This window comes from Amia ocellicauda, chromosome 9 (assembly GCF_036373705.1).
Source record: "Amia ocellicauda isolate fAmiCal2 chromosome 9, fAmiCal2.hap1, whole genome shotgun sequence".
NCBI lineage: Eukaryota > Metazoa > Chordata > Actinopteri > Amiiformes > Amiidae > Amia > Amia ocellicauda.
The window spans coordinates 28,791,613-28,809,042 of NC_089858.1; the positions used below are offsets into that span (position 1 = coordinate 28,791,613).

Consider the following 17,430-nt stretch of genomic DNA (forward strand, 5'->3'; position numbering starts at 1 on the left):
GCAACCTATTCAGGTAGCAGAGAGGGTATATAAAGGGAAAAGAGAATTGTGAAGCAAGAGTTTACTGATGGAGAAAAAGGTTTGCTGAATAAGAGCAGGATCTGTGGATATCTTATGAGAGCCTGGATTACAACTGTGACTGAAGAGTACCTGCATCTACTGCCCATGTTTATTTCCCATACTGGTTAAGCATACTTTTTGAATGTTCAGCCTACTGTAAAAGAAGTACAGTTACTAGCCACTCTACTGTAAGGATTGTTGAGTCTCCATGTCTGGCTTGTTAAGGGGCCCTTGTAGACAATCCTCAATAAGTACTCCTTCAGATTCATAGTGTCCTGCAAAAGAATAAGGACATCTCTAAGACCCTCTCCTTTAAAATATGGATTTTAAACCCAAGTTCAGTCATTATATTGGGGTATTCTATTTCTCAGTTTTTCTTTAAAGTTTATGTAAGAGGCGTGTTATTGCTTTAATGCATCTGCACAGTTTACTTACAATCGCTGAAGTAAAAGCAATACTTGCAGGATAGTTTTCAAGCTTTTTACTTCAGTGTTGTAATTTCACCTTCATATAATGTGAAATAAACTCCATCTAATTTTCCCGAAATGAACATTCATTTAAAATGATATACCATACCTAGATTTCCTTGATATATCAGCATCAGTGAGATGTTATTTTATTTTTCCTCATTTATACATATGTTCAGGTTCCTGCTTGTGTGACAGAGTTAATTCTGAATGTCTTTGGGGTTGTTTTGATAAACCACAAGATATCCACATGCATCATGATTCAATGAATGCTTATAATCTGAAAATGTACTTCAGATTCATTTACCATGATCTGGTGAGATGTAACTGCTGTATGGTCTGAGAGGGATTGAAGGAAATGTCAATGTGTGGAGAGCTAGTCTGGGACAGGGAGGCCTATGTGTAGGAAAATCTAGAATACCAGGTTCAATTTCTTTCCTTATGCAGTTATTCAGTATTATAACATTTTTGGAAATATCCCTAAGTGCAGCGGAGGGTCATCAGAAATTACTGGGGGGGCACAAGTGCGGTCAGGGGTTGACGAAGTGCGTAGAGGAGTAGAGCACTAACAGCATTGTAGCGACAGCAACGCACATAAGTTTTGTAACAAGATTGGAAATTGCCATAACATATTTCTACATGGACAATTCATAACGGTGTACAAAACAATATTCAAACTGGGGGGCAAGGCCCCCTGTGGCCTGCACATAGTGCCGGACCTGTCTAAGTGGAATATTTGTTTTAATTCTACATTATTTATCAATGGAAGCAAAAAATATATGTTTGTTTTACACTTTTAATTATTCTGATTTTGAATTCAATTGATAATAACTGATTAGACCAGCACATGAGAGAACACTGCATTGTATGTGCTGATCTTATTGAGGTCTGGAACAGGTAGGCACAGAGAATTAAAACACTTCTGGTGTTTCTTTACCCCAAGCCTATGAATGAATGAATTGATTCAGTGATTGTGTTAATTGGTCATGAGTACCATTTGTTCCAGGTATTTAGCAATTGATGATTAAGAGAGATCTACACCGGGATCAGAATGCCTACACCTGTTCTACAAGATCAAACACGTTATGTAGTTACAATATGTGTACTCCACTAGGTGGCAGTACCCTTCTTACACTTTTCTTGGAATGATTGCCAATTCATGTTTTTTAACATAGCATTAGGATGATTATTTATGAAGATTACTAGTCTTTATGGGACTAAGATTTAATATGTGTAGTCAATGTTCATCAAACTCTGAAATATAGAATTAATAAATATCTATAGACTAGTTATATAAAACAAGACCCACTCCTAGGTTATACTGGTGTACCTGTTGGTTTCCTTTTGTTTTGAAAGAACCCATCAGACCCAAACTGTGCATGAGAGAATCAATCCCCAATAACAAATCTCCCTGACTATAATCCATTCTCATAGGGCCTCTTGATTCAGTCCAGCCCTGACAGTACAAATAGATACTAGGGAATGAATGGAACAAACATGATAAGCTGGGGAACTTATGATAGGAAATCTTTCAAGGTTAGGTCACACTGTGTACACTCTCATGCTCTCATGTGAACCCCTTGTGAACCACCCTCCTCGGCTGGAGCAGCGCTGGTGCCGAAGGGGGAAGAAGCCTGTGTCCTGGGACTGCAGATCGGAGGATGACACAGACACATCCCACCTGCACGGGCACAGTGACTGTGGGTTCTGGGATCTCCACTGGGACACCTGTCTGAGACTGTATATTAACCCGAAATGGGCCTCCCATCCATCCAGTCCACAGGGACCTCACCTTTAGTTTATCCAATAACCACACCTACTGGCCAGGGAAAGCAGACCGCTGGAAGATTGAGAGTAAAGCAGTTTCCTGAATCTGAGCAACAACCAAGCTGTGGTCCTCCAGTGTTCCCACCGCTCACTGAGTTCAGGAGATTCATACAGTCACTCCCCTTGTTGCCCCAACCAACCCTAGTGGACCTCAAGTCTCTGGACCCAGGGCCACGTGTGTGGAGCTGTGCACTGGACTCTGCCTCAAAATTATAATACAATTCAGATTGAAACCATAGATATTCTGTTCAGAGTTGGTTTATTTCTAATCAAGCAAACAATGATTCTACATACTGACAATGCAGATTAAATGTAACATGTTCAATCACAGACTAATATTAAAAGTTTCAAGTTTATTATTATTATTATTGCTGTTGTTTAAGAACCTACTCTTAAATATAATCGTTGATTCGAACAATTTAATAAATTACTCTTTCAATGTGGTAGGGAATTATTTTCTATACACACAGTATGGGTCTAAAATGTATCACAAAGGTATAGTGTTTAGAAAAGCTAATGTATCCACCTTTTTGCAGATTATTGAAAGCTCAGGTACTACACGATATAATGCCCTTTATTGTCAGTGGGCTTAAGTTTATTAGCCAGCACAATGCCAAGCTTTTCTTTGAGCACCTTCTCCACTTCTTCATCCGAGATGGTGGACATCTGGTAGAGATCAACCCCATCCTGGTAGTTAAAGGTGACCTCACTGTACGTCCAGCCAACAAGGGCTCTGAACCCTGTGGGCGTCTGCAGGGAGCAGATGGACTTGTTGGTGAACAGGGATTCTGGAGACGTCTGGAGGTATTGGCTTCTTGGTACAAAGTGATCAACGCTACGTGGTGTCAGAGTGAAACAATACATTTTCCTGTCTATATTTTTGTCTACCAGAGGAGAATTGGCAAATTGTTCATTTGAAATGTGGGGCTTTCTTCCAGTTTTCTCCACGGCCCAGATGCCATTATCCTCGACAAGCCGGAAAACAGCAGGAAGTTGAAGTTGATCTTTCCCAGAAATTAGCTCAAGGGGCTCCCATATTTGCTCGGCAAACCCATAACTCACATCTGCTATGTATGACATCCCATCAATGACAACTTGGATTACAAGATGTGACTCGTGTTGGCCGTATACTTTAGTGTGGTTGTCATACACTCTTGACCCCAGGATCGTGAACCTGTATCCCATCTCCTTCAACACCCAGGAGAAGAGCAGGTTGTTCTCGAAGCACCAGCCCCCACGACTGCTTCTCACTATCTTGTTGTAGATGATATCCAGGTCCATGCTGATCGTCTCCCCACACTGAATGCTCAGGCTTTCAAATGGGATGGACAGGATGTGATGCCTGTGGATGCTGCTGAGTGTCTCCAGGTCTGGCTTGTTGAAGGGACCCTTGTAGCCAATCCTCTCAAAGTACTCCTTCAGGTTCATCGTGCCCTGGAGAACATATGGACACTGCTTTGTATAAATGATGACAACACACAGAAGTCAAAGTACTTTATATCAAGGCTCCTCAAGGCTGATTCCTGGTGGTCCAGTTTTCATGAAATGATGAATGAATGAAGCCTTAAGAACTGGATTTGCACTAAATCTTTGTCTTAGTACAATTATAAGTAATTAACGATAGACACCGAGTTAAAACCATTGCATAAAACAGTCTTTTCTTAGAATAATCTTACTTAGCTTTGACGCAACATATTCTGGAAATTTTAAGACTCATGAAGAAAAAACAAAAAACATGGTGGACACTTCTCTAAAACAGTGACGATCCCAAAATCTGTGCTTGTTATTGAAATATTATGCAGAACGATATATAATTTGGGGGACATTTTCTGAAACTTGCATTAATGCACTCAAATACAAGCCGTGAGATAAACTTTAAAAATTAACAGCATCAACCAACTTTGTGTGCGTAGTGTAAAAGACAGGCAGAAGCAATGGAAAAATATGCTCATTTAAGAGATAACATCTGCGTACTGGAGGAGGACATCCCTAAAACCTAAACACAGCAGAGTTATCTTTTTATTATTAATATTGTGCGACTTATAGGGCCTACAGGATACAAGAGCAAAACGAAAGAGTTACAAAATTACTTAATAGAAATTCAAGTTTTGAGATTGCAGAAGTGCAGGTAAAATATCTCGATGTCTCGATGTCTCTATGTTTTTCGCGGATTGCTGTGGGTGGGACAATGGAGTGTTTGTGAGAAAATGGAAGTAGGAGTGGAGTGTGTGAGAACCAATGGGAGGAGGAGTGGAGTGTGTGTTAGGTAATGGGAGTACTGGAGTGTGTGTGAGCCAATGGGAGGAGTGGAGTGTGTGTGAGCCAATGGGAGGAGTGGAGTGTGTGTGAGCCAATGGGAGGAGTGGAGTGTGTGTGAGCCAATGGGAGGCTCCACCTGTCAGCATTAGCGCCAATGTCGCCATCAGTTTCAAGTAGAAGAAAGACTTAAATCCTAAATTATTCTGGGGGTGAGGAGGCTAACTTCTCAGGCTAAGTCTTAATCAGTCTTAAATTTTATGCAACTGATTAACTTGCATTAAACTAGTCTGTCAAATTTAGACTAGTCTAATATAGTTTGATGCAACCGGCCCTAGATCTATAATGACATGCTTTAGCAATGCATATGCAGCCTAACCGTCAGCTGTGTGCTTCACTGCCAACGTTTTGATTGTTCATTTAGAATCTACTGTATTTATTTTGTCTATATAACAAAAGGCTCCATTTTCCCCTGAACTCAAATGCTGTCTCATACTTTTCTTCTGTGACAATAGACTGGATTCTCTCAATATAGACCAGGGCGGGCCGCAGCCACACTGGACCCCCTCTCCTCACCCCAATATTCACAAAGTAAAAAATAAAATACAGTTTTGCAGTGGAATTATGACACTACACAGAGGCAAATGTCACAAGGGTATGGTGCAAAAGTGATTTAAACACCGTGCGCGGTGCTCAAATAAACAGACATCAACATACAAAGAGTCCCGATAAATAACGAAAAGACAAACAACAGACAGAAATCAAGATGCAATCCAGATCCAATCACAAAGTCAAGGCCCACATTCGTTACCATGTGCCAATTCAAACCCATTCCTCTTCTCTCAAGCAAGCCATTGTGACATTTAATCCATAATTGCTGATATCAGCAATTAATGGTACGCCATTGTGACATTTAATCCTTAACCAGATGTTAATCAGTATGCATTTTTGATGTCAAGAATACAATTGCTGATATCAGAAATACAATTGTATTTTTGATATATAAAACTGTATTCTTGATACCAAAAATGCATACTAAATATCATCCGATTTTGTCTGCTCTCCATGTTATAGTTACTCCCCTTCTTCGGAAAAGCCCCCAGTAGATGTGAGTAACTCGGCTGTCAGACTGGCACCCTCTCATTGTTACTGTCTGGCACTGCCTGTTCACTGGGAACACCCTCAGCGGGTTTGCCATTCTCTACTGGCATTTGTCCTGTCTGTGTGTTTCTCCTTGATAGTTTGTACAAAACAGATTACACACGCACTGAATACATTAGAATGTGCTGGGAATCGAAAAAGATCATATCAAATAAAGAGAAAAGACAGCTAAATAAATACTTTTTATGATTTTTTGGAGCTATTAGTAAGTGTGCGGGTATTTTTTTCTTTTCCTTGTAGCATATGCATGTATCGTATATCAAATGAAAGAACAAGTTGCGGTCTTCAGGGCTGATCGGCTGACAGTACAAACACAGACTCGAGCAGATGCATCCTGTACACGGAGGGAAATGGCCGGGTTTGAAAGCCTGGAGCTCAGTATAGGAAGACCCGACATACGCCAGACATCATTAGAAAGTTCCTGGTCTCTAGTTTCTACATTTTATTTAATTATTTATATTTGATAAACGTATCTAATACATGTATTTATAATGATCTGAAAATAATGGGGCGGAGTGTAAAGGGTTAAGTTACACATTAACGGATGCTAATTAGTATGAATTTATTATATTAAGAATTACATGTCTGATATCCAAAATACAATTGTTGTTATCAAAAGTACCAGATCATTCTTGATATCGGCAATTGTATTCTTTATATCAGCAATTATGGATTAAATGTCACAACGGCTTGCCATACAGGCCAGCATTTACTGAAGTTAAACTTTACTTCAGGCAAAGTGATATGAAGGAAATATGAAGGAAAATAATGTTTAAAAGTACTCCACGTACTGCATGTGTCCAATTGAAGTAAACGCATGTACAGTAAGGATACTTACCGAGTGTAGAAAATGAAGGTCTTTGTTCCTGTGCGTTTCCGTGGCGAGTGGCTGGTGAAATTCAGTGCAAGCAATCATGAAAACGGGTAATATAACGTCTTCAACAGTTCATAGATCACTTGAGGAAAAAGTTCAAGGTAACATATTGTAGTTATCTGAAAGATTCATGTTTTTAATGCAACAGTAAGCAGTGTGAACTTCCACAGCGCCAGGACAATGGTCACAAAGTGATCAAAGTCTGGTTTATACAGCTTCATTTCTATTTGTAAGATGCAGAAAGTGGATAACTATACATTTTATGCAGCTCCATTTGGAAATAGTTTACTTTGTGACCTGAATGAGGTTTTAGAATCTTGTTGTGAAATCAACTTATTTTAAACCTTTAGAAAGTAGTGTCCTTGTCCTAACAAGAGAACATGTACCTCTATGTGAAATTAATTGAAACACAAATGTAAAGCTGCTGAAAAAACAAATTTCTGTGCATCTACTGAGAGGAAGATATTAATTAACCATATTATGACATCAGAGTGGCACTATTTACTTCAGCCTGCTGGATACAAGCATACATACACTCACCTAAAGGATTATTAGGAACACCATACTAATACTGTGTTTGACCCCCTTTCGCCTTCAGAACTGTCTTAATTCTACGTGGCATTGATTCAACAAGGTGCTGAAAGCATTCTTTAGAAATGTTGGCCCATATTGATAGGATAGCATCTTGCAGTTGATGGAGATTCGTGGGATGCACATCCAGGGCACGAAGCTCCTGTTCCACCACATCCCAAAGATGCTCTATTGGGTTGAGATCTGGTGACTGTGGGGGCCAGTTTAGTACAGTGAACTCATTGTCATGTTCAAGAAACCAATTTGAAATGATTCGACCTTTGTGACATGGTGCATTATCCTGCTGGAAGTAGCCATCAGAGGATGGGTACATGGTTGTTCATAAAGGGATGGACATGGTCAGAAACAATGCTCAGGTAGGCCGTGGCATTTAAACGATGCCCAATTGGCACTAAGGGGCCTAAAGTGTGCCAAGAAAACATCCCCCACACCATTACACCACCACCACCAGCCTGCACAGTGGTAACAAGGCATGATGGATCCATGTTCTCATTCTGTTTACGCCAAATTCTGACTCTACCATCTGAATGTCTCAACAGAAATCGAGACTCATCAGACCAGGCAACATTTTTCCAGTCTTCAACTGTCCAATTTTGGTGAGCTTGTGCAAATTGTAGCCTCTTTTTCCTATTTGTAGTGGAGATGAGTGGTACCCGGTGGGGTCTTCTGCTGTTGTAGGCCATCTGCCTAAAGGTTGTACGTGTTGTGGCTTCACAAATGCTTTGCTGCATACCTCGGTTGTAACGAGTGCTTATTTCAGTCAAAGTTGCTCTTCTATCAGCTTGAATCAGTCGGCCCATTCTCCTCTGACCTCTAGCATCAACAAGGCATTTTCGCCCACAGGACTGCCGTATACTGGATGTTTTTCCCTTTTCACACCATTCTTTGTAAACCCTAGAAATGGTTGTGCGTGAAAATCCCAGTAACTGAGCAGATTGTGAAATACTCAGACCGGCCCGTCTGGCACCAACAACCATGCCACACTCAAAATTGCTTAAATCACCTTTCTTTCCCATTCAGACATTCAGTTTGGAGTTCAGGAGATTGTCTTGACCAGGACCACACCCCTAAATGCATTGAAGCAACTGCCGTGTGATTGGTTGGTTAGATAATTGCATTAATGAGAAATTGAACAGGTGTTCCTAATAATCCTTTAGGTGAGTGTATATACTGTAGAGATATCAGGCAACCTATTCAGGTAGCAGAGAGGGTATATAAAGGGAAAAGAGAATTGTGAAGCAAGAGTTTACTGATGGAGGAAATGGTCTGTTTTGAATAAGAGCAGGATCTGTGGATATCCTATGAGAGCCTGGATTACAACTGTGACTGAAGAGTACCTGCATCTACTGCCCATGTTTATTTCCCATACTGGTTAAGTGTACTTTCTTGATAGTTCACTCTAATGTAAAATAAGTAAAGTACACTCTATATACTGTAAGTATATGAATATACTACAGATTTTGATATTGACATGAGTGAATTCAGGGCTTCATTTGAAACTCTAATAGGCCTATAGCTTAGTTTTCATAATATGTGTACAAAACAGCATTTAGCCTCAGATTATTCCTGAGGCATGAGGAAGCAGCTGCAATCGACTGATTTTCCACTATAGTGCTCTCCCTGTCCTCACGTGAACTCATTTAGTGGAAACACAGCCGGACAGTTTGGCGGGCTGAAACTATTGAAATCGACGTCTTCTCAATTCATTTATACATGCCGCAAGCTTTTTCGCCCCGATTTGACTGCAGTATTACAATGCAAGCCCATTGTCATATGCCCTTGAAAGGAAATGCCCATTGTCTATGTTGTTTTAGGAGTGGTAGTGTTTTTAGTCAGAGTAGATAAAAGCTTAATTGAAATCCTATCAGTAGTCTAAACTTAACAAATAAAAAAATGTCAAAGGACAAGGGGGACATTTTTTTCAGTTTATTATGACTGGCTTTGGGACTCCCCAAATTAATAGAGCTTGCACATTGGTTATTATTATCCCATCATGACTTCTTAACTTAGTAACAATACATTTCTGCCATGCTTGAGCAATTGTTCTTCCCTGACCTTGAATGTTGCTTTGTGTCCTGTAATCAGTCAAGAACAAAAGGCTAATTTGTTTAGTTTTTTACATCTTTGTAACAAGCAGATAATTCTGGGCCTATTTTATGTATGGCTGGGTAATTTAATCATATGATAATTACACTCAAACTATCAGTGAATTAGATGCATCAAGGATGCATGCATGAAGGATAGTCTGATCAACAAACAGTTGTAAAGTCGTATTTTTATTATGTGTCAGGGTTACTGGAAACATCTGCTTTTTATTGTACTGCTCATAGACAACTTCTATGTTTCTATTCTCCAGTACTATAGCACACAGTGGCTGTGTTGTCTGCAGTCTCACAATCTCACAGGATCTCTGAAGTGAGTCAAGGCATGGCTTTTGTCATTACATTGACACAAATTAGATGCTCTGGGCTGTAGTGCCGGGGTAGCAACAGGTGGCAAAGCTAATTGAGGAGTAGAACCCCACCGAAATACTGTCTTAGTTAAGAGAAAAGGGCTCATACTTGAAGTAGTCCTCAATTAAATCTTCTGTCCTATCTCTACAGTGGACAGTAAAAGCCATTTAATCCTCTTTATAATCAAGGTCAACCCAGTCAAGTGTCACAGTCAAATACAGTAAAGCTGAATAGAATTACATTCAAATGATTTGATACAAACATTTATTTATTTTAGAAAAAAGGAAGACAATATTGCACAAACATACATTACTTGCAGATAGGAGACAGCTGGAAAGGTCTGTGTAACTCTAATGATTCATACATGCTTCAAAATAAGAAAAAAAGGGAAACTTGGCATGATTAAAAAATAACATAATAATAACAATAATAATCTACCTGCAGGAGATGAAGCCTAGATCACTGTTACACAAGCATAGGGTCATGGTTTCTTCTCGGGTAGATAAAGCATCTGTCACTTCATTTCACATCCTGCTGCCTTCACGCAGATAAAAACAATAAAGCAACGCTGTGGCAAAGACAGAACGGCACTTGTGTAGGTGTATGTTAAAAACTCTAACAGAGATAAGGCATCAAGAGTAGTAGGTTCGAGTCTGGAAGACAGAAATGCAGATGGAACCGTAAAAATTGTCCACCTACTGTGGAATAAGTGCAAACTCACCATAAAAGGGAACAAACTCGGCTGCCACAAGATATCTGCCGCACATAAATCAATATGATATTCTCCATATAGTGTATGGAACCAAATACAGCCCTATGAGATGTTATGGGAGATGCATACACTCTAAAAATGCTTCCAGAATACACTGCATTGGGGAATGTGGAGTGAGACTGGTTAGTTAAGAAGCCTCAGGTCGTAGTGTGACAGTTTTAAGAAACCTTAAGGGCAGAAATACAATACCTAGCTGCACATGTTATCCTGTACGCTTGTTGACTGGACTGGAAGTCCCCTGCAGCCTCGCTGGGACATGCTTGTAGAAGCCAAATAGGGTGGCAATCACAAAGTCACTGAAACGTACGGGGAAGAAGCGGTGCATAAATGGGATGATCCAGGCCAACTGGCCAGGCGTATAGAGGGTCTGTGGGCTGGCAGCCATCAGGGCTTGATAAATGTCGTCCATCACTGGCCGCAGGTCCTCCTGGGAGACGGACATAATTTGGAAGAAATGGCCGAGGATGGAGGAGATGTATCCCTCGCCATAGTCCTCCTTCACATCTTGTGGAAGCTGAGATAAGATCTCTTCCTTACAGCTCTCCCATTCTTTTTTCTGGCCACGGATATCTGATGGGATTTCATTTTTTTTAAAGAAAGAAGACAGTCCAATGCTTTAACTCACTTCATGGCATGACTCCCTGAAAGACATTCTTATGTACCACTGCTCTAGCCTAAAAATCTCCCGAAACGTCTCAATGTGCCATGAAATGTACGTGTCCTTTGCAAACTGGAGAGTAGTAAGTGTGATTTGCTTTATTCTGTTATTTAATACAGGAGACATTGCAGATTTATTTATATAGTAACAATACAATCCCTCCCTTTCTTACATTTGCAGGTTCTGACAAGATGATTACACCCAAAAGCATCCTTTCAGAGATACATTAGGGGAGCAAAGAGATATTCGAAACCTGCAACTCAGTCACCCAAAAGAGGCTCCACCCTTTGCTCCTGAATACACTGGATGCTGAGAATCTCATTATAACGAGGTTATCAATTATTACTGAAATGACTGCACACATCCTAACACACAATGTTCTACACAACAAAGCCAGGGTATCAACACTGGCAGCTCATTCTACCACTGCAGGGCAAGAGACGAGAGAGTGAGAAAAGGCATCAACCTGCAGAAAAGGAACAGAGAGGGCAGGAGTAGATACAAGGAGAGACTGGAGCTATCACATTTGTCAATGCTGGCCAGTGTATTTACATAAAGCCTTTGTAGGGTCATTAATAGGGGCAGGAAAATATTAAGTATTAGTGTAATTCCCCAATATATTGTATCCTGAATACCCTCGGTGTACATGAAATAATACCCACTTGTTTTGAAACCCGATGGCTGGACGATAGCTACTTTGATGCCCCATCTGGACAGCTCCTGCCTCATGGCTTCGGAAAACATGCTGAGGGCTGCTTTGGAAGCCCCATAGGCTGCAAACCCAGGGATGGGGACTTCTCCTGCAACGAGAGACACGTTACATTTCAGCACTTTACATTTCCCGTGCAGATGTGACATATTGAGATGATGACGAAGGGGTGTTGCTTTTTCAGTCATGTCTGATGTGTTTAACCAACGTGGTGATTGATGACACTACTAAACGGCTGTAAAGCTCAGTTGCTTTCACACGCAAGTCAGGAGATAAATCACACACACGCCTGAAGAATCCTTCCCCCTTTCAAGTTTGGTGGCGTGCCAAGTGTCCGCAGAATATGAATGAGTTTGGATCAAGGTCACTATAACCTTAATAGCCCATATTCAAACAACTGACTGATGCGCCAAGTATGATACTTCTATTGCTGGTAAATTTATCTAGGCTGAGGTCACTGGTGTCATCTAACTGCCCAGACAGCTATAATTGAAGGCAGCAAGGGTCTGCCCAGGATTTTCTTTACAGGTTAAAGGAATAAAATCTAGTTTGTATACAACAGAGAATACAATGGGATTGAATTCAAGTATTCTAATTCGTTCCACAAAGAGACTGTGGAGTTCAATGCCTGTTTGTGGTGTGTTTGCACTCAGAATTCCCACCTTAAAGGACATCATTTCAAGTTCTCTACTAATTCTTTACCTGCAAAACTAGAAATATTGACCATCCTGCCTCTGGCTCTGCGAATGAGAGGCAGGAATGTTTGTGTCAGCTCCACTGCCCCAAGGAAGTTGACTGCCATGCACTTCCTGTACAGCTTCATGGGCAGGATCTCTCCATCTGCTACACATCCCAGGAATCCTGCATTATTTACTATCCCCCAAAGCCCTGTGAAGAAAAACAGCATGCCTTCTGTCCTTAATTTATCAATACAAATCACTTTTTTTCTGTTTATAACATACAGAACACTGACTTCATTTGTCTTTGACTTAATGTTTGCAGCTGGAATGAGAAATTCAGACCTTTCTACCCATTTGACATACAGTATATTATTGTGAAACACTCCTTTGCATTATTAAATGCATTTCAGAACATTTCTGGGACAACCAAGGCAGTGTGAAGGCCAACATAAATTGTTCTGAACAAATGAATGTTGAATGTTAACTACTTTCAACACTACAATAATTTACTTGACATTGGGCTGCGTGCAAGACAATCATTTTGTGAGGCTGACGTCTTTCAGTGACAAACTACATGATTGCCCATTGCTTTTTATGACCTGTTGCACATTTTCCAGAGTAAACTACCCAACTAAACCTACCGTCACAACTTCCTTATATGCGAGTGACGCAAAGCACGCGAAGGCAGCTTCATTTTCGTGCCCACTGACTTGTACAGCTTGTGACACCGTGTCCTACATAATAGGAGTTCTTTTTAAAATGAGGAACCATTTCCTTGTCATCTAAGTGCAGGTCTCAACACCCTTTGTAACATGCCAGTCGCTCCAACCCAACAGTCATTGAAATTATGCCTATAAATGCAACAAGCAGCACCCTGCCTGATGCAAACCTAGCCTCCTGATTTTTCCTTAGGATCACTGTGTTACTAGATAAATATCTGATGAACAGAACCAGTGTTACTCGTGTGGAAGCACCCATGAAATTCCAGTTTTGCAGTCTTGCTTGTAAAATAACTAATCTCACACTTTGTGAGCTGTAGCATAGGTATTATCTTCCTACTTGCACTGTTCTCTGGATTTAGCCCATGCAATCACATGACTCCACTAGCATATTTTGTGGCCACAGACATCTATGAAGATCCCAGTAGCCTCTTCTACAGGCACACTACATTTCCCCAAGATACTGTACAGAGACCTTTCTAGGCAAGGCTGTATGTTGTATTAAGTATTTTCAAAAAAATATATCTTAAAGAGCAAGTCTGACTTGGGACGCGTCAGACAGACCCTTATGGACCTAGAACCAGGTGATTTACCCGTTTCCCCAACATCAGCATTCACTCGCAGGTAAGCCGTCTGGATCTGAGCACTGTCGGTTACATCCAGCTGAAGTACCGAGAGCCTCTCTGAGCCGCATCTCCTCAGCTTGTCCGCACCGACGCCTCTCTCGTTCAGCACTCCGGCAAACACAGTGAAACCCAGGCTGTCCAAGTGCTGGACCAAGGCGTGACCGAACCCTGAATCACAGCCTGTTTACACAGTAGAGGAAATAAATAAACCTTTCAGTTCATCAAGTTTCTCTGCCTTGCAAAATTCACTATAAATTCAATTCTATGAAAACATTTTAGTTAATGGTGTTGTTTTCACACTACATACACTTACACACACAAAATATGTATTGCTTTCTGTATATTTAACTTAAGAAATACTGAATACTAAATTGAAAACATGATCCTATACAGTAGTAACATCTGCTTATTAACGGATATCAATATTATCAGTAATTTTCCCACAGATTTAACTGACAGTGTATTATTAAAGTTGGTATGAATATTTAAAAAATATTTCAATTCTGAGTGTGTATTTAATGGTTGCCAATTGGGTGTGGACAACTTACATGATAAACTTTATGGTGCTTCGGTGAGGAATAATGTGTTCCTGTTAGTGCTAGAACTAGAAGTGCAATTCTTAGTTTTGTAAATGTGTGACTGAACAGCACATTGCTCAACAGCATGAGTTTAGGAGGGGAATTAAACTGAACCAGGCCAGCTATGGGAATAAAGCTCAGTGAACAGACCGGCTCACAGCTTGGATTTGAGCTTTCATCTCAGTAAGCCTCAGAAAACAGCCCTACAGCAGGGTAATGCTAGCCCATTTACCTGTGGCCACCAGCCAAATACTGTGCTGGATAGAGGCATGCAGAAAACAATAATCATACGTAACACTGATAATAAATACATACATAGACACATCATTAGGAAGGTGGACACATAAGCAGAAATGTTACACATTTTTAGATGAGATGTCAAAGTTACTCTCTCAAACCAAACATTTAGTAAATCAACTGTTATTCCAAGTGTTTCTTGCAATTCAGCAAAATTAGGTTGCATCCTAATTTGTGAAGGAGAGAATGAAAGAAAGGTGAGCAAACAGGTTATTTTATTAAGGTTTCCTACCTGTAATCATCCGCCACTTACACGTGTCTGATAGTTCTAAAAAGCCAGCATGTGTAAAGCTTGACCGTCAAATTCAAAACATAGCAGTAACACAAATGAGTAAAACTCCACACAAGATTTGCCAATCAATGGCTCAACAACTTACTGGAAGTTAACATGGCATTGTTAACATGACGCAGTTACCATTGCGTGGATTCACATACAAATTCAGTCCTCTTACCGGTAATCAGCACGGCTCTGTTGTTCACTGGCAGCAGTTCTACTGGTTTTCCAAGTAGCAAAGAGCAGACGAAAAAGCTGAAGGTGAGCAGGAGTAGTCCAGTGTAGCCCGGCAAACTCAGAAAGCACAGGGGCCCACCCAGAACAGTCAGCACCAAAGTCACAATAAAATACCAAGACCCAAACTTCAGTCCCCCTTTTACTCGGAGTATCACTGCCCCTATGTACAGTGCTGTGACTGTGGCATAAAGCGCAGGGAAATACAAAGATTCGTCGAGAGGGCTCTCCATTCTTTCAGAACCACGGGTGAGGTTGTTTTTGGTTTTGTTTTTGAATTTCCTTCGACCTGAGATTATTTTTTTTCTACAGGTGTACAGGTGTTTTTTTACCACCCTGTTTAGTACGTCTTCAGCATGTGCCAAGTGGTAACTGAATTCTGGAGAAAGATACAGATAAATAAAAAGGGAAAAAAAACAGCAGCTCATTGCACCCTCACTTTAAATGACAGATAAACCACACCTCCACCCCACCCCCTCGAGCCCAGTCTCCTATCTGTGATCTTATTTGTGCTTGTTGAAACAAACAGGGCGGACAGAACCTGATGTAAACAGCCACTAAGCTCATGGATATAAAAAAAATCTTGTGGTAAATGTTATTCTGCACACCTTACAAACCTCTTTGTGCCACTATCAGGAAGCAAACAGGTGGCCTAAACAAAATATACCCATACTGACTGCTAGCTGGGAAAGTTCATCTACATTACAGATTTAGAATCTGTTCCATTCATGTCTTTACACACATGTCTTGTCTTGCTTGTTTGGTTTATTCATCTTGGTTAATTGGCAGCTGGGAAGGTGTTAAGATTAATACACATGAGCAAATACGTATAGGAGATGTTTAATGCCAAAGTCAATACACCTCACAATATTCAAATACAAATTCAAAGTTACAAATCTGCTTTCCTTTTCAGGGGGAGGTATACATTTTAGTTGCAGGGATTTCCCCCCCCCCCCCCATGCAATTCTTTTTAACAGTGGCTCCAATAACACTTAAAAACAGATAGCTACTGCATCTATTGCAAGTACAAACAAGGCAATTTAATTTAGAAACATAGATGACATTCTTGTGTGACTGACAACTCAACAGCCTAGTCAGTAAGTACTGTATAACTATGTATATTTTCTTTAGTGCCTCATGTAAATACATTACTTAACCCCACACAAGATTTCATTAAAGGATACCATTTGCAACAGAAATGCATAATCTATGATATTGGCTATATATATATATATTTATATATATTTACACTTCTCTCCATGAACACTGCAGTATCACTGATGCTTGTGTCATGGCATGAGTAGAGAGCAGTACATTTATTTAAACTCGCAACATCAACACAGATGAACAAGCACATCAATATCCCCTGTGAATTCAGTGAGATACACATACAAAGTGAAGACACAAAGGTGCAGATTCACACAGGACTATCCCCAGACAGTGAAGCAACATCTTCTTGTGGCACAAACGCTGTGTAAAGAGGCTGCAGACTCTGCAGACAGGAGGGGGGGGAAAGAGGATTTATAAATATTTGCATTCTGAAACTCAAAAAGTAATGGTCTTTGGGAAAGAAAAAAAACTGGGATATGATAACTGTGAAAGGCCTCGTCTCAATTGTGCTTCCTCGTGCATTTTCCCTCAACTTTGCATTACTTGGCCCGCTTCCTGTTCAGCCCTCAAATGCATAATAAAAACTGGTTTTGGCTTAATCAGTAAAGATGAATGTGATAATTCAGCAAGGGATTAAATCTAAATCTGAAGGTCACTGACTCTCCGGTGGGGCTGGAGTGCACTGATCTTACCCAATACATTTTCAGTTCATGCATCATGAAAAAGCACACGTTATCTCTTTCTGGATGGGATTTCATACAATTTATTACGATTGTTTTGTTTTTGTTGATTAGGACATCTTGCTTTTTCGTCTGGTTGATTCTGTTGATTGTTATTATTCTGATCTACTTATTTAACACGGACTATATCAGACGTCTAGGGATGAATTGCTCATGTGTCCGTATGTGCAATAAGGTCTGCAGTGAAACGGGGATGTACCTGATTGAGGTATGTCTGGCTCTCGGCTGCCTTTCCCAGCTCCTTCTTGCTCTGCGCCAGTGATGCCACAGCGGACTCTAGAAAAACGATATTATATATGGATTTATTATAAGTAAATACAGTTTGATAGTTGTCTGCCTCGCTA

At 40.4% G+C, this 17,430-nt stretch overlaps 2 protein-coding genes across 2 annotated transcripts; both read right to left on the reverse strand.

Moving 5' to 3' along the window:
- Window positions 1-2,617: 2,617 nt before the first annotated feature.
- On the reverse strand, window positions 2,618-6,806 carry LOC136758274 (arylamine N-acetyltransferase, pineal gland isozyme NAT-10). Its single transcript, XM_066712523.1, has 2 exons — window positions 6,610-6,806; window positions 2,618-3,788 (listed from the first exon to the last, which is right to left on the reverse strand). Exons 1-2 carry the CDS (start codon window positions 6,685-6,687, stop codon window positions 2,910-2,912), a joined length of 957 nt encoding a protein of 318 aa, XP_066568620.1. The 5' UTR covers window positions 6,688-6,806; the 3' UTR covers window positions 2,618-2,909.
- Window positions 6,807-9,939: 3,133 nt separating this feature from the next.
- On the reverse strand, window positions 9,940-15,689 carry hsd17b2 (hydroxysteroid (17-beta) dehydrogenase 2). Its single transcript, XM_066713998.1, has 5 exons — window positions 15,181-15,689; window positions 13,821-14,033; window positions 12,531-12,716; window positions 11,782-11,919; window positions 9,940-11,031 (listed from the first exon to the last, which is right to left on the reverse strand). Exons 1-5 carry the CDS (start codon window positions 15,662-15,664, stop codon window positions 10,664-10,666), a joined length of 1,389 nt encoding a protein of 462 aa, XP_066570095.1. The 5' UTR covers window positions 15,665-15,689; the 3' UTR covers window positions 9,940-10,663.
- Between the last annotated feature and the right edge of the window lie 1,741 nt (window positions 15,690-17,430).